The following is an 18,816-nucleotide window of genomic DNA, read 5'->3' on the forward strand; positions in this document are numbered from 1 at the left end:
ACTCGTAACTCAAAAATCCCTAAAAATCACACAAATGAAATCCATAACTCAAATTCTACTATTTTCCTATGACCACAGAAATCTCAATTCTTCCACAGAAACTAAACATCAGAGAACTTACATTTTACGGACCTTGGCAGAAACCACCAAATCAAAACAAAAACCTGATACAACTATCTTGATACTACCAATTCAAATACAAAACTTAAGCCAAAAGAAGAATTAACCCCAAATTCAGCAACCAGTCCAACCAAGAAAGAAAATTCAGTACCTCAAATCACATCTATTACGATTAACTAGCAAATTCAAGACAAACTACTTGTAATCCACAGAAAATTCCCGCTCATGAGTACAGAGCAAAAGTAACTAATCTTCTCAAACTTATCTAAAAATTTCCACAAACCAAATTCCCGTTGTCACCAAAATTCTCATTAAAATTCACTTTCTACAATTCACAAGACTAAATTTCTACTGTTTAAACAATTCTCACATGACAACTCTTCACAAACTTAAACTCAGAAGATAACTAATCTCAATTCCTCTGATTCATTAAACTAATTAGAACTTCACTCAAGCTGAAGAATTCAATCCAAAAAAAAAAATTAAATAACCAAACATCACTATTGCTGATCTCAGGCAAAAATCCAAATCTAACCCATGTTCATATTAAAACAGAATTTGGCAATTGAAAAACAATCTACAATTTTTTTTTTTTTAACTCATTCATTTGTATCATTATGTCTTAAGAAACCATAAAATTCATTGCTCAATACTAAATTAAATTTCCTAACACATTACACAATATACTGGAATCATAACAAAACATTGTAAATCAAAAAGCAATAATATACTACGCTAGAGAATCATGAAAACATTACATACATTTCACCAAATATTATTCAATCAATTAAAAAAAAAAAAAATCAGAATTTCTCTAACGTTAACCCCTCACAATTACACATTTCACAAGATTCTAGGTTAAATAATTAGCAAAAACACACAGACAAAAAAAAAAATTTCTAGCTACGCCTAGCTATGGCTTGTCTCATTCAGTAAAATAATTAAGAGTCTTTAATCTCTTTCTCTTAGAAGTGCTCAAAAAATGAGTCCAGTTTTTACCGACAAGCACTCGAAACTTTATACAAGGATACACAAATAGCATAGGATTGTGAAATAATTCATTTTCCATCTTGTATCAGAAATCAGAAATCAAAAGTATACATCCAGAAAACACTCAAGGATTTTCAACAGTAAAAATGTACAGTACCTATTCTGCTACATTAAAATATATTTTTTTTAATTTTAAAGTTCAATTCTGTTTGCCTAACGTTAAAGTCCAAAATTCCTGAAATTCACACACATTTTCAAACTTTATCACTCTCGTATTAACAAATAAGCAAACCCAAATCAAAAACTCTAATTAATCCTAGCACATAAAATTTAACTCCTTCCTTAAAAAGTAAATTACACAAAATAGGTAAATTCAAAATCCAAATTCAATTCTCGATCCGATCCCCCACTAAGCAGAGGTCACGGCACCAATGTTATATTTACTTCACGTGAGAGGATCGAATAAACACACACAAAAAAAAAAAAAAAAAAAAAAAAAACTTATCTGTAGTGGACATCTAATGTTATATCTGAAATTCCTATATTGTTAAATGTTAAATATGAAACTACTTGCCGTTAAAGGGAGTGATCGTATAGTGAAACGTGTACAGCATTTTTGCGTTGTGAAAAAAAAATGCATCCCGGGACCGCGCCGTGAGAGGATCGAAAACATAAAACATATACAAGATATAAAGGAAAAATTCATATTCAATATATAAAGAAAACATACTGTAAGAGGTTCCAGATTAAATATCAGTTTTATTCAATTACAACACAATAAGAAAAATCTTAACCTCATCTGAGAGTCTGTTCATTTAAATTCATAAAAAAAACTTAAGGTTTGTCTGGTGATTCAAAAGAAAGGGAAGGGAAACAATTTATGGCCTGAGAGTTAAATTTTAGATTCGACGTTGTTTTTACTGCTAAGGACGTTTTGGAAAAACTTGCCTAAAGTTCCAACACACCAAAAAAAATAATACTTATCTTGAGTGGACATCTTGAAGTGGAGGAGAGCTCATATCTTAGCTCTATCCTTACGTCACTTGGCAAATCCGCAAGACAGAGACTCGAACGGCACGACAATAAATTACATCAGCTATACCGTCAAATCTTACGCCTGCTACTGTTTTCCATAGAAGAAAATTATTTCCACTGGAAGCAAGAGAACAGCTTACACCGCACGGCTGTCTGCCCAGACTCTCAGCTCCACCAAGGAAAACGTAGACAATTAAGCTAGGCATTTTAGAGAACGGCTAACGCAGGCTTCCAGTTGACCAAGGTGACATAATTCCTTCTGTTTTCAAGTCGGAGTTCAGAGGACATCGTCCTGACTTTTGCCGATACAGATAGAGACTCAAGTCTCTGTTAATTTTTTTGTTATTCGCTCAACAGTTTTTTTTTTCTTCGCATTTTGAGAAAACCCGCGGCCGGGGAGCATAATTGCCGCTCCCCGCCGGAAGCACTGCTCGATGCCGACTAAATCTTTTCCTTTCTCCGGTCAAGAGTAAGTGTGTCTCGCCTCTTAACCAAACGCGGCCGGGGAGCATATTTGCCGCTCCCCGCCGGAAAACACCTCTCGGAGTCACTTACATTTTGTCCAGCAAGCCCAAAAATCAGCGAGTCAGTCCGAGAGTCAGCCAAAAGTGAGTGTGTATCCAACTCGAATTTCCTTTGTCTCCTTCACAAAACGGGCTCCCACTATGGCTTCACTTATCGCCTTCTTAATTATGGCAAAATCTTCGTTTTCAACTCCAGAATGCGGAAAAAAGGGTGATCGCGCATGCGCGCTTTTCTTCACTTAGCCAACAACCGGACCCTCAATCGCCAAAACCTGAATGACTTACATTGAAAGACAAGTAGCAACCTTTGACCTTTCCGTCACGTACTTTCCTCTCTTAAGGTCAACTAACAATGAAAATTCTTTCTCGAACATTCTAAAGCGCGCGAAATCAAGACTTGGCGAAAATTGCCTCCCTTTCCCTGCTTCTTTCACAATGAATAAAAGTTTGTACAAGATTTACAAATAGAGGAAAATAAATAATACTCTTTTAAACTAAATAATATTCCCAGAAGCATCTGTCTTTCCCCAAAATTAAAGCCTTAAAATAAATAATTCATAATTAAATAAAAATTAAGATTTCCATAAATCATAAAATCATTCACCTAATTTTATAACGCTATCAGATAATTTCTCTACATAACATCTGCGATGCATCAAAATTATATCTAGATCAATCCATACATGTTACTTAATGACGCTGTAACTAATGGTTCGGAACTTAAAATTCCAATAACTGAAATCTTTCTCTTGGTTAGTTCTTCTGCTTCTATTCTTGTTGCCGCTAAGATGCTGTTTTTCTGCTCTCTTCCTATCGCAACAGTAAATGTTTTAAATAGGCACGACTGTAAATGTCTTAAATAGGCACGATTGTCAACAGTAAATGTCTTGAATAGGCACGGTTAGAGTGCCAAGTAAATCGTGTCTGCAAAGATGAATTGAAATAAAAATGAATACTCAACATACCTCGACTGCCAAGTTTGTTATTCAGTACCGATTCACCATTCTGCGTTCGACGCCATCAATATTGCAAAGTACTTTTTCATTATGTATATATACGAGTATCGTATATGTGTGTGTGTGTGTGTGCAATAACTTTGATGGTTGAGTGGATAGACGAACAGAGGACGCCGAAATGAATGAATTTTGAAGAATTCCCAATCTTTATTTCACGCATATAAAACCATATTAGTAGATATATACCCAATCATAATGAAATATAGTAAATCCTATGTTCACTGATTTTAAAAGAAATGACGTAGGCATCTGAGAAGCGAAGCGGACCGGGGATGACAGAGCAGCACTTACGGAAAGGAATAGAATGGCGTAGTTTATTGTGACAAGAGTACTTATACTAACTCTGATGTAATTGTAGAGACAAGTTATGATTGGTTAATTTGAGGTTTTTATGTAACAGAAATATCTCGAATTTGGGAGAACAGATGCATTTAGGGGACAGCACCAAATTTAGAATATTAATTTTGAGGCTGCCAATTAATCTTAAAGCAGCTATCGTATTTTGTTAGATCTTACATATATATATATATCATAGATGCATATAAAAATATGAAAGCAAACTTCTAATTTTAATTGGAAATAGTCTCTTTTATTCTCCATTGAAATTTGAGTACTTCCGCTTTCTGTCCTAAAAACAGTAACCGTTTACAATATATCAACCTAAACTACGTCACTTGAAAATTAATGCGCTTTATACGATCTTAAGTAATGTTGCAATGCAGATATCTTTTATCCAGTCACTGAATAAGATTTCAGTTGATAACCGAAAGTTTTTACACTCTCTGCCAAGCCTTCTTCTAAATGCCTCCTTTTACACTGTTGGCTTCGCTCTTGCAACTTGCCGCTGATGCTTTCTTCAAAATGTATATATTTCAGATTTGTCGGTACCAATGTAAAAGTTTCCTTAAGAACATGGCACGAATGGGACCATTTAATTTATGGTGGGCTAACAAAAAATGTGTGCCAAACATGTATAAAAAGGAAATAATTGAAGTCTCCCGTATCTATAAATTTCTTCTTTATGAAGCTATGAGCTCACCAGCGGTAGAGCGGTAAAATCGCTAAACACTGGTAGTTCCGACCTGGGTTCGAATCCAGATGAAAGGGCAGATTGCATGGGGGTTTTCGTGATTTTTCACATGTGCATACGAGCCAGTTTTCTTTAGAAAGTCCTCCACGAAAGCATCCATCCTTTAAGCAGATAGTTCTGGTGTGTTTTGCCATAATAAACCAAATCAAATCAAACCAAACTTTACGCGGATATCTACGCAACAAACCCTCTCCAATATTATTACACACACACATATATATACATACATAAGGTAAATAAGTATATATATAATAACGAAAACATAAAATTTATAAATTAGAAGAAAGAGATTACACCATCCGGGAAATTTCTTTTAAACTGAATTTAAAAAAGAGAAAAATTTTTAAATTTTGAAACAAAATAAGATGTAAATTGAAAGGTTGAAAAAATTTTAATAAAAATTTTTTAATTAATATACAAATTTATTATTCATATTTTAATGTTTCAAATCGACTCTTCAAGGGATAATAATTTAAAACATTGCTGAATTAAATCTTAAGCAGCTTAAGAGTTTGATTTTAAATTTGTTTTTAGCCCGTTTTAAAGCTTCATTCGTTAAACATATAACTGTGTGTGTGTAAGATAAAAAATATATAACTCAAAATTATAACTTAAATTAGTAATAGACCCGTAATTCTTCATTTTTATATCTGTATCTCTTCTTTCTGTTGTAAAAAGAGAAATTGTTTATTATAACTTTACTAATTGCATATGTCTTTTAAATTTAATCTGCTTCATGCTTTTTTATGCAATTCCGCAATGCGAGAGCTTTTATTCAATCAGACTGAAGAGCCTTTTCTCTATTTTTCTCAATACGCGCACACTTTACCTCGTTTTTTCGCTTTGGCTTGCTGTTGTTAATACGTATCGTTTAGCGTTCCATTTCATCAATTGTCTAAAGATGTGCTAAAGTGTGTAAAGTTATGGGGTGTATGTCACATCCTTATTGATTATGATTGAGAATATGCATCGTAAGAATTAAGTGTCCAGCTCAATTCTTACGATGCATATTCTCAGTCAGTGTGTGGTTTTAATAAATTAGTACTCCCAAGCTCATTGAATAAAAAGTGATATAACACACACACACACTTTTTTTTTTTAGTTCGGAATTCTAATACACGACTGCCATTTTCAACGCAAACTTATTTACTGAAAAAAAGAGTTGAAAAACCATAAGATCAACCATTACATCTGATCTTTTCAATCAATTTCGATGCACATCAGTTTAGAAACAATTTCCGTTTTAACCCTTGCCTGTCAAAATATTTTGAATTGGCAAACCCAACGTAAAAGGTATTTAAATTATAATTTTTGAATTTACATGTAAATAACTTATTTCAACTGCTCTTTGAGTGCAAATGATTTTTACAATAACTGTTTTAAAGAAATTAAATGCATTTTAATTATTATTTATTGTAAGTAGACTTTTCGGTAAGTCTTTTTTTAAACTGCTTGACGAAGAAAGGACTGCAATTTAAAATAACTGAAACTGAAAATAATTGCTGACTCGTTACTGAACGCCATTCTAAAAATCAGATTTATAAATATGCAGTACAAATCAATATATGTACATTAACTAAAGAGAGAGCTAGATTGGAGTGTTTATAAAGTGCAGTACTTCAAGAAAACTAAAACTGAATCCGAATTTTAAAGAATCGCCAGGAAATCAAGTTAATAAAAAGCGTTAAATTAAGTTTATATATTTAAGGCTTTGAAGCAGATATACAAATATGACATATAATATAAGAAGATTTCAGTATAACAAATAAACGAAACCTATTTTATAGAAAAAGTATGATGGAATTCTTGAAAATTTATTTCAAGCAGTAAAATACTGTTTAGAGATTTGTTTCCCTACAGCATCTACATCAGTTGCTTGGGAAACGTTATTCAATTTAACACTTCATTTCAATTTGGTTTAGTCTCTAGATAAGAGGGACCATTTGCAAAAAATGATTTTGTTCTATTACTTCCTTGTTTTTAATAATAATAAATGGAAATTGCGCTCCATCTTTTGATAGTACCTTCGTCAGAGTTCTTTGTAATAGCCGATGGATCGCATTCGATTGCTCTTAACAGCGTTTTGTGTTGTGACTTATCTCACTTGTCTGATAGTAACATCAGAACAAGCTGACGAAATTCATCGTGGCAAGGAGCGTATAATATTGCACCTGTCGTTGGCAAGAGCCTTGAGAATCATACAGGTGACAGTACAACTTCGCTCAGTTCCGTAGTAGGCTCCCTAACCATTTTACCGTTTCGGAGGCTGTAATTCAGTGTGAATCTATTTAATAGCTTTCTATATTTTAAATGATAGAATTATTCTAATAAGTAGAGATACAGAGATCTCCTGTTCTATTGGGATTTGGGTTTTTCCAGCGTTCCGGGAAACGACGGATAATGAGACTGTCGGGATGGGTTTCGTTTCAATATTCGTCATTCATGCAGGATTTGGATAATTTCCAATGAAGTGATAACGATGCAGATAAGCAGTCAAGAATTGTTAGAGTATACGATTTGTATTTAATAATGTAAATCAATTCAACAAAACTATTAATCAATATAGGCTATTAACAAGGTTAAAAAAATTGTATTATCAAACTTTGTTTCTTCTTATTCCTCCCACCCCACTCCAGGGAGAAAAACAAAAGACAGAGACAAGACACAGAGTTGATTCAGTTAGCATCTGTTAGGATATTGATACTAGTTTATGCTACCAAAGAAAGGGCACACTCCATAAATTTACCTGTCAATCAGTTTAATCTGCAGAATAAATTCATTTCGTGAGGTAAATTAAGTTAGTATTCAAAACAAAAAGAACTATGTTTTCGTTTGCACTACTCTTGCATTTCTACAGAAGTCAACTGAATAGTAACAAAGTCAACAAGATTAATGGTTGTACGCTTGATCTATTTTTTACGATTGAGCGATTTACTTTTAACGGATAATTTAACAGTGTTTATGTAATTCTGGTTATACACAGTTAAATTACCTTCTTTCTGTTGAGAATTAAAAATTAAAAAAAAAAAAAAATTCCAAATATGATGACGACCTACTACCACTTTTGTTATTCTTACATATATGATCCAGTATTTTTATTTTTTTGTATCAATAATTTAATTTTGATGTTAGCATTCTCGGATTGGCAACACAGATAATGTTTTGATTCTAAAAGCTGAAGTTTAGAAATTTTTTTAAATCTGTACTGCTTTAGTAAGCTGATGATAAATAAAATATCCTAGAAAAATAGAGTAAGGTGTAAAAATAAGGTAAAAATAGAGTAAAGATGTTATGTTGAACTGTTGAACAAGTTATGAAACTGTGGATTGCTATTAAACGTTGGAATCAGAAATCGTCGGGTAGTCAGTTTCTTGAAACTCGCTACGTCAGTTATTTCGCGCATTCTTTTATTTTTGAATTTCCGTAAATATTTTATGTTGACGATATGTGACAGCAATTTTTTAATCCTTCCTCAATAAATAAACCGAACATTTTTTTCAGACAATTTCTGGTTAATTCACCAGCGGCTAACCGGGAATTGACTAGCAGGTGAACAGCTAATAATACAACTTAATATGAATTATTAAACTAGTTTACTCTTTTCGGAAAAAATTCTTAAAAATTGAAAAAATTACAAAATTTATGTAATTCCTTACATATCGGTAAAATATGTTTTAATTAATTTTGTCTTAGAAAACAGAAAAATTCGTTAAATTGAAAAAAAAAAAAAAAAAAAATATTAAATCTAGATTCGTTAAATCGGGATTCGATAATATATATGGATTTATATTCCTTCTTTTTAACCCCATTCTTCTGCTAATTATAGTAATTAATATAAGAGTAAACTTAAATTGTAAATGGAAAATTCGGGAAACAATTTAAGCACCATACTTTGCACTCTGCATTACTTTTCAGAAAATACGTAACAGATAATAAAATCATGATGCTAAACCCTTTAGTGAACGAGTATGCTGTATGATATTAGAAACTACTTTTATGACCCTCACTATTAGTAAAGGTATATATAAAGATTATTTATTAGATATATTTTAAATTACGTCAGTTATCATATTATTAAAAATAATACAAAAATAAAATTCATCAAAAAACTAATTGCATTTTTTAAATTGTTCGACTTTTGGCAAAATATCCATGCATTTTCGTAAGTTGAAAAGTTTATCTTCTGCTCCAATATTAATAACAAATTGCCAGTTCGGTAAGAAATGTTAAAATTGGCAGTTTGGCAAGCCGGCAAATGATTAATATATTGGTAGCATAAAATAACGTAACCAAAATAACGAGACACGAAAAATAAGCAACTGGTCAGTTGATTATAGCAAGACAAACTCTTGCTTACCTTACTAGAATCTGTTTTAAAACGGATGAAATTTTTAAGCGAAATTAATTCGTATTCAGGTTACACATTGTTAAAATTATAAAGGCCCAATACAGCCAGCCTTTAGCCAGAACTGAATCTGGAACGAAGTACCTATATTCAGAAGTCTGTGTCGAGATTTATCTCATTTGTCTGGTAGCCACATCAGGCTACGGATTTTATCATAGACAGAATCGTGAGATTAGCATGGGCGCGAGATTAGTACGACTTTGCCTAGCTCCGTAACACTCCACAGCACGGATCTGAGGGTCCCTAACCACTCTTTCCACAACATCAAGACCGCAGAGACAGTATAACTATTTACAAATATCCAAGCCTTCTTCAGGATTGGAACCTGGACCCACTACAGCTAGTAGTATGGCTTTTAGGTATCTTACCCACATTATTACTGAGAGAAAATAGAAAGGTGTAACTACAGACGTTTTGAAAAATGTCAAAATACTTTTCTTGTGCAAAATATAAATGCGAGAAAAGAAATTTAATCTCTTGCCTAGACTTTAAAAATTTAACATATCTTACTGTATTTTCTGAGATTTCTCATGCTTTTGCAGAATGAAAAGCTTTTATAGTGTGCTTAAATACAATTTTTTGTTTGGCATTTTTTCCGGATAATTATATAATTTCCAATATCTAAGTATGCACTCACCTTTGCACGCTTTTCTGTGTGAAATAGGCTTGGTGATATCTCTATAGTAGCCTTCTTTGCAGTAATGGCAATGCCTCCCGGCAGTGTTGTGTCGGCAGTTTAAACACACGCCGCCAGATGTCCCACCGGATAATTTGTATAATTCCATATTGAAGCGACATCTGCGAGCGTGGAGGTTACAATTACAAGCTGCAGAAGTAAATAAAAAAAATGTTTACTTTTATTAACTGCATGAAAATGTACACATGTATTTTATGATATGAAATACAGAAAACTGCAATGTCACTAAAATTTCAAGCATATAATGAAAACACGGTATAATCTGAAGTTTCCAGCATTTCAAATACAGCATGAATTTTTATTTTGATATTTGTAAAGGAATAAGTTCATAAGTTCTTTACATTCATGAAAATAATACGAAGGCAATATTTTTTTAAAAGCGGATATTGGTAAAAATCAAATACAATTCTACCCTGCTTTTCGTTGATCCTTTATTGCGGACTTTTCGGATTTTGTTTACATCCAATATCCACATATTCAGTCTAATCTTTCAATTTATTTCCACATATTTCGTAAGCTTAAAAGTACATCTCCTTGCAGAACATTTTATGTACATAAATTATGTTATTTAACTTCCCCCGATAATTAGTAGTGATACATAATTGAACCTTAAACAATGCAAAAAAATATGGATGCCGAACTCCGCCAAACTCCAAACGTAATTCTTTTGATATAAAAACTGAAACACATGAAATGAAAAACTGAAACAAAAATCCTTATCCTTCTGATGGCCGAAAATTGTACGAATAATATAAACAATCGATGAACTCATATTTTAAATAGAGAGGGTTATTCATAATTAATGACAAATTTGGGAAATTACTAAACAAACAAAGCAACCCCTAACACTCTTTTTTTCTTTGAAATAAAGGTAAACCCATTAAGGGTTTTTTTATTAATGTTTCTCAAATATGAGGCGATTAAGAAAATCTGCGGAATTTAAATGAAAACAGATATCATTAACTCTTTTAACAACATAGTTCTCCAGACCATTATAAGAGAGATCATTTTTGAGTATCTCAATCAAAATTCTCCACAAAGAAATACATTATCTGCAAAAGTATGCCTATCCAAATTTTCTGTTATAGTAGACAGGACGCAGAAAGCGAGCAGATGACGCGTTAATGTGATGGCTACTACTGTCTCCAGATTTAATACTATGTGACTTTTTCTTGAGGAAAGTTTATCAAGGATACTGTCTTTATGTCTCAACCGTGTATTAATATCCAGAAACTTCGTAACACCTACGTTGCAGCTAAAAGGACGGAATATGCTGGCCATGGACGAAACGAACTATTGGAAATATATGTATGCCATATCAACGAAGGGAGACACACTAAACATCTGAGAAACATGCTGAAAGTTAAGAAATCTAAGAAACATGTTGAAAGTTAAGTTCCCTCTTTCAGTATAATAAAATTTGATATCGGATGCGTTGTTTATTTTCATAAATTTCTCAAAGTATTCCTCGGAATTTTGAATAACCCCGCGTTACGTTAATTTTGCCCCTGAAATCAAGCAACCCAGAAAAAAATAAAATGCTATTAAGATGATAAGGAAGAGAAAATACACTATACTATATTTATCGGTACAATACATGTACTCTAATGCATTTATCGAAACCTGAGTTTAACCGCTTTTTATGAACAGCCTGTTTGCACTACATAAATGTGCCTTTTATACGCAAAACACTTATGAAAGTTATATTTCTTTACTAATTTTAGATTCATAATTGACATTTTTGCAAAACATCACCACAATTAACAATTAAAATTATACACACAGGTAATCAAATTATAAGAATGGTTTGTTGAATAAACATTTCTCTAAAGCAAACTAATCTGGTAGTCAGATTAGTTTAGTGATATCTGGTTGTCAGCTGTGGATGTCATCAGAGGTATTAACTGAGACTTTTAAGAAACTGATTTTCTTTTGAAGCTAAAAGCTTCTGCCACAGACAACAATTTAATTCACGAATGCGAACTTTTTAGCTTTTTAACCAAAAAGCTAAGACACTTAGAAAAACAACATTAAACGATAAAATAGATTTGATTTAGATGTACAGATTTCTGATTTATTAATTACTTATTAATTAAAACTAATTAGGCTCCATTACAAAATTAAATAACTAGAAAGATCTTTTTTTATCAAATGAAGTAAATTCTCTCTTCTCCCTCACTTCACTTAGACGATCATTGCTCAAAATAATAAAATAATTATTGCCGAACATAAATAGATATCGGTATTAATAATTATCTTGTATTATTATCGGTATTAATAATTATCTCTAAAACAACCACGCTCTAACACGACGGAAGCCATCAAATAAGAATTAAGGCGGACTATTATAACATTTAATTTCTGCACAAAATTGAAAGATTGTATGTGATATAGAATCAAAGAATTTCATATTCATTTCTTACAGCATTAAGGCTAACATCCAAAATGTCAGTTTCACTCAGAGTTGTGGAGTCGCTAGGGAAAATGACCGACTCCTGGAATTTTAATGACTCCGATTCCTTCATATGTATATATATATATATATATATATATATGTGTGTGTGTGTGTGTAAACATACACACATGGGTTATAGCTTATTTTTTTAATATAAAAGAAGTAATAGATGCTACAGAAAAAAATTGATGGCATAGCAAATTATTTATATTAATTAGCATTTATTATGAAATGGAAAAACTGGCATTAGTTATTTCTAAGAAACAGTATAGCTTCGGCAAGATTTTCTTTGTTGGAGGGCCATAGATCCGATTTGATAAAAGCTGAGAAGAGTCTTTCCACACTAACTTGAGTAGGAGGAAGAGCTGTTACTGTTAGGGCTTACTTCTTTTAACTTTTCAAGAGAGACTTTTATAAGTTCTAAAAGATCTTTATCATCAAATATGTATTTCCTTATCGCATTGCTTGAATGGCATCAATTTTGGAAGTTCGTGCTGGTGTTGCTGCTTACCTAAATTTACCAGTGAGATTTGTAACTGAATGAATCAGTTTAATCACTAATGGCAAATATCACATCCATCTTCCTCCCTTATATTTATTTATTAATAGGTCAATAAAATAGAAAATAACTATTTATTAATGTATACAGTTCATAAATAAAAATAATAACTCAGCTTGTCATTAATTTTTTTAAATTCATTTTAATTTCATTTCAAATTCAAATTGTCCAACGAAAACTGGCGTCGGAGTCGACCTGTTTTTAGAGACTCCAGCTCCGACTCCGTTTACCCCAAAATCTGCCCGACTCCACCACTCCACAGCCCTGGTTTCACTATCAAACTTTTAAATGATAACAAAGAGTAATATTTCCTATTTACAATAAACGGCAAGGTTATTTTTTATGAAAAACAGTATTTAGTCATTAATTGTATCTTTTCCCAGAGCGGGTTAATTGTCGTGTAACCTAATCTGACTTAATCTGGCATGCTTTAAATGACTTAACACATTACGAAAGTGGGTACTTTTCCGTTTCGCAGGCGCAAATCTCGCCAAGCAGACTTTGTTGGTGACATACAGTATACACATAAAAATTTTAGTTCTCAGAATTTTTTTATTTTAAAGGCATAAACATATTAATCTGATTTAAAATTTTGTAAAATGACATTAATTTATGAATTTACTATGCTTTCATGGTTCAACACCCTGATTCGCCGGTTCTGAGACCCAAAGTGATTTCATCTCACGTCAACTACGCTACAAAAATATAACTCTCTCAGTAATTATCTACATTAATTTCAAGTTAAATCTTAATTTGAAATACGAGTTTAAATGCAAGAATTATTTCAATTCATACGAATAGCTTACTCATAAATTATGTAAAACCGCAGTGCTTTACTTCGCTATAGTGCATTCTCATTAGAATGGATGAATTTAAACCTTAATTTTGCCTTTCCTATACTTTCGCCTTCGGCTAAGCGGTGTGATTGCATCCTAATTGACTTAATTACCGCAAATGGTCTTAGGGTATAAAATTGAACTATCTGGTAAACATTCTATGTAACTGTATGTCAGTATTGAAAGAAACAATCAATCTGATAAGAAATGGCTGCGACTTATTTTGAAAATGAAGCGTAAAAGGTTACCGGAGAAGATATTCCGTTTGGCATCAGTTGTACCATTATTGGCGACTTTATCGTTGGCGGAAAAGTACCCGAAAGTGTTTAAATTATGTTTTCATTTCATATCTGCACCACTGAAAACACATGCCTAGTTACTGTTTACATGGCGCCAAGTCTAGTTAATTTTTCATTCTTCGACATTATTGCTATTAGTATAATTTATTTCTAAATAGGAAATTTAGTGCAGAGGTTCTCAAACTTTTTAAAATTTTGTACCACATAATAAGAATAAAAAAATATAGGTACGATAACGCACCGAAATATGTATCAAAAGGGAAGCCATTTTAATTCATTTTGAGCATTCATTTAAATCTTTTGTATAAAAATTATATCACCGAAAATAATGTAATGTACTATAAGTTTGAGAAACCCAGACTTAGTGTATATTTGCATCTTGAAAATCAAAATACACTCGTGAAATACTTACCAATACCTGTTATTCTGTGTTTATGTGTTGTGACTTATCTCACTTGTCTGACAGTGACATCAGAACAAGCTCATGAAATTCATCGTGGCAAATGAGGGTCTTCCACTATTCTTCCCCAACAACTAACCTCTCGAGACGCCTTTCGGCTCGCCGCATATTTAGAGTGTCCCTTGCCGCACGAGCACTCTACATCTACAAACATCCATGCATTCTCTGAGATTCGAACCCGGGTCCTTCGATATCGCAAGAGGCTTTTCTAACCACTACACCATATGAGTAGCATCTGTACTTGTAAATAGAAGAATCTCGAATCGGAAAAAAGTGAAAAATCTCGAATGTTTCTTTTAAGCTACAAATTCTGTGAGCATGTTAAAACGTTCAAGTTGTAATCGAGAAATTACTAAGATAGTTGATTTGTTTTATGGAATTTAAACTGGTTTAAGAAAAAAAAAAAAGATTAAGAAAAAAGAAAACTCGAGTAGATTTACTAACTTAAGGTGATTACTTTTACAAGAAGTAAGTATTTTTTAATAAATAAATAAAATTTTAAATGCAAGATAGCAGTCAATTTTTTTAACGTAGCCCATAAGACATGTTCTCCATAATTTGAACAATCATTCACTAGTGATATTTTAGAAAATTAATTATAAGATTACATTTTCTGAAGTTTTATTTTATTGCAACATTATTCACTACTTATCTTTGTTATTAATTCTTAGTTTTATAAATCATATAGCACACTTCAATTTCCGTGCTCTTTTTAATTAATAAGCCAGAAGCCTTGAAAGGGATAAAACTATTATGCCAACTGATAGTCACTGTCATTAGTAGTCATTTTCTCATTCCCTGTACAAAACACCAACATTGTTTTGAATCATTGCTGGTCTTTTCAGAGAGAATTCACTGCATATGTATTTAATGATATTTAGGTGGGATGACATAGAACATGATGATGGAGCTGGTGGCATAAGGATACAGGTGCGGTCGTAGCTGGATGATCACTTTCTTATTTTTGACAATAAAAGTATACAATTAAATTAGCACAAAAGGTGCGAGTATTCTTGAATATTTTACATTTCGTACTTTTCACAAATTTATACCAATTTAATTTATCTCAGTTTGAAGTAAGAAAGAAAAGACGTGCACTACATGTTAGCGAGACATAAAAGCTGCCTTACATTACAAGGAAATGACTAAATTAACGAACATAAGATAGTTCCACTTTATTTTTAGTGGTTAATTAAGATTTTGGTTTGCATTACATAAAAAATATGATAGAGATTAATTTTGAAATGAGGCAGCTCAGAAAGCTTTAGTAAAAACATATTACTATTGTTATGGTGTTTACACATTCTTAGAACGATTTAGGGACCATTTAATTAATGTTCAGAACCTGAAGAGTATTGTTTTAAATGCTCGATTTGATAGCCTTTCTTCTGGACTATAAGTTTGCATCGTGAATTGCATGATAGAAGGGCTTTTAGTAAAATTTCTAGGGATACTGATTATTACAGAGCCGGTGCCAGAGCATGTGTAAGAGGTGCGTGGTAGAATGTAGGGGCGGCAAAATTTGTAAAATTTAGGGACTGGGCGGCAGATGCTAGGAATCGAAGTAATTGCACCGGACGGCGAAAAGCCTAGCGCCGCCATTGGATTACCATTCTCTTCCAGTGGTTCTGGGTTCTTTCCAGTCATTCTGGGTAGGGATAGAAAGGGGAAATAATCAAATAAAAATGAACAAATAAAGATCTGTCATAAATTATATGTAGAATTTTATTTTGCATGTCTACTAACCAGAGCTTAAATTTCGGTACTTTTCAGTTTCCGAGATAAATTATAATTTCAGCCGGAGCTCTAAACAAAAGAGCTCCGGCGCTTATTTTATGTAAGTGAACCACAATTTTAGCAGATAAATTTTATTTTAATAGTAAACATGCCTTAGAAATCAATTCTAACTTTTGAATGAAGGCCTGTCTTTCTCTCTCGCACACAAGCCTTGCACAGAGGCTGAGACTTTTGAGGAAAGTAAAGCCCTCCAATCATACGCCAAACGCGTATTTCCCAGGATTTGCAGTGAATTTATGAGAGCGGACAAATTTTGTGTTCCTCAAAGTACTAAAAGTTGTACCCTGGTCGTGCGCGCTTCGCGATAGTGACTTCCTATTGCAGAGCTCCTGTAGACTTTTTGAATGATGTAACCAAAGGGGGGGGAACCACTGCTGTCACTTGTACAGATAACTCTTACGTTAATTCTCACATTGTTTCCGAATAGTATATTCAGGTAAAATTTCCACTAGACGGCTAGAATTATATCGACAGGGTATCGCGATCAGAAAGTCCTTAACACTTCCCTTTTTATTTGCAAATCCGCACTTTTCCGTTAAAATTTCCTTCCATATTTTCATACTGTTTCTAGCATTTTCGCTATTACTTAGTAGAGCTTTAACCGTTTTATCTTTTTTCCTTGGTGTGCTGCCAAGAAGGAGGGGTACCTGTCATCCCTTGGAATAGTACATTACATGTATAATCAAGGCTTAAACTCGGATGAAGATCGGCTGAGCTGTTTAGCTTCTAAGTCGAATGGTAATTCCAGCCAATGCTCCAAATAAGACAAGGTCCGATAATTTTTTTCTTTCTGTTTAACTATTTAAAATTAATTTAGTAGATTTCTCTCTATCTCTTTACATTTCTTCTAATTTAAATTTAATTCTTTTTTCTTTGTTTTTTCTTCTATAGGGCTCTGGCACTTATAATTTTAGAAATTAAGCCCTGCTACTAACATAAAAACTCGCATATAGACAGACATAAAAGAGTAAGTGAAAAAAAAAAGTAGAGATGTTCACTACATTTCGCTAAATTATTAATTGAATAACTAACTAATAATAAAAATAATGAGATAATTTTAATCACATGAAGAAATCGTCGGAAATAAAGACTGTTTTTTTTTTTTTTTTTTTTTTTTTTTTTTCAGGGTGTCATATGTATTTTTAATAAACTGAAAAAAAGGAAGGCATACTAAATATCATCTCTCTCTATATATATTTCTCATATTAAAATGAAAGATGAATCTCTTTCTATAACAAGTCACTTAATGGAGTTCTGAATGCATTTTACGTGATATTTGGAAATTTAAAAAGTTGCATAAAAAGAAGCAGGAGGAATTTTAAAATATTATATGATAAATTGTTATTTAACGCAAATTTGAAATAAACTGATTGAGTTTTTATGACTTTGCACAACGTAACGAATAAAGCAAACTCTTTGGAAATGGATTAGTCACCACGTGAAGCCTATCTGGAAGGAGGATGTTGAGTCTCCAAGTTGGTGAAAAAGCTTGGAAAGTGGTGAAAGATTATTCTCTCGTCGGGAAAAAGCAGAAGGTTGAATTATCAATCTGTCATCCCGGATGCAGTTAATGGACTATGCTGTTGAAGAATATTAAGTGATTCTAAACATTATTCATCAATTCCCCCAAGCATTTGCTGAAACTTGCGCATCCTAACAGCAACATTAAAGGAACTAATGCGCGTTCGTAAAGAATCTCGTCTACTCTATGTTTCGACGCGAAGATTCAGAATGTCAAGACAGTATTTTTACTTCAGTAATACAAAATTATACGTGAAATAAGTCAGAAATAAATGTTATTTCGTTTATAATTTTTTATCCAACAGCTAATTCGAGTCGTTAATTTATCGAGTGCGAACTTCTGTATTTATTTTCACAAATTTTAAACAATTTTCTGAGATTTCGCGAGTAGAAGATTCTTTTTTTTTTTTTTTTTTTCTTTTTTTTTTTTTTCATCTGTTATAATATAAAATCAGGAAATTATCGTTGCTTGCTTATTATTTTATAGTTTCGTGGTGATTTTTAGATCATATTTTAATTTCAATAATTTTAATTTTGCCTTTCTGTGTTAGAAGACGTGGACCGCGAATTTCACTCAAATGTAGCGAATGTTAAAAGAATAGACGAAGGTTTGCTGTTTCTGAAATACGAAGCTCGTTTTCCTGATCTAAAGAACTTCGCCGTCCATTGCGTATTAATACTTACACTGAGGATGCCGAACGACAATTTTTAAGTTTAAAATATGTGTCGCGAGACAATAGATAGAATCAAAACGGTATTCTAATAAACGACAGATCTTGATCTCACGCAATGATGATGAGAACATTAACAGAAACTGATAAGTATATTTTTACATGTACCACTTAAAAGTATATAATGAAATGCTTACTAAGTAATACAGCTTGTATTCCTTGCATTACTGCTTAGTCAACATTTGGTAGAATTTGTGTTCTAGATCTAAATATAAATCTTGACCCCCAACATGTTTACGAAACTGTTAGTGTGAAGCTTAGGACGAGAAATTATTAGTGTA

At 32.5% G+C, this 18,816-nt stretch overlaps 1 protein-coding gene across 2 annotated transcripts in view; it reads right to left on the reverse strand.

The window, feature by feature from the left end:
- Window positions 1-18,816, reverse strand: part of LOC118182640 (netrin-1-like) — a 268,640-nt gene that overhangs the window by 46,971 nt on the left and 202,853 nt on the right. The window contains exon 2 of one of the 2 annotated variants that reach the window (XM_085810818.1): window positions 9,818-10,006. The exons of the other annotated variant lie outside the window; for it this stretch is intronic. Within the exon in view, the coding sequence (XP_085666944.1) occupies window positions 9,818-10,006 (189 nt within the window). The remainder of the gene's footprint in view (window positions 1-9,817; window positions 10,007-18,816) is intronic. 2 annotated transcript variants of the gene reach the window in all.

The sequence above is a fragment of the Stegodyphus dumicola genome, chromosome 2 (assembly GCF_044657685.1).
Source record: "Stegodyphus dumicola isolate Sdum_Otavi_A_Nest chromosome 2, ASM4465768v1".
Lineage (NCBI taxonomy): Eukaryota > Metazoa > Arthropoda > Arachnida > Araneae > Eresidae > Stegodyphus > Stegodyphus dumicola.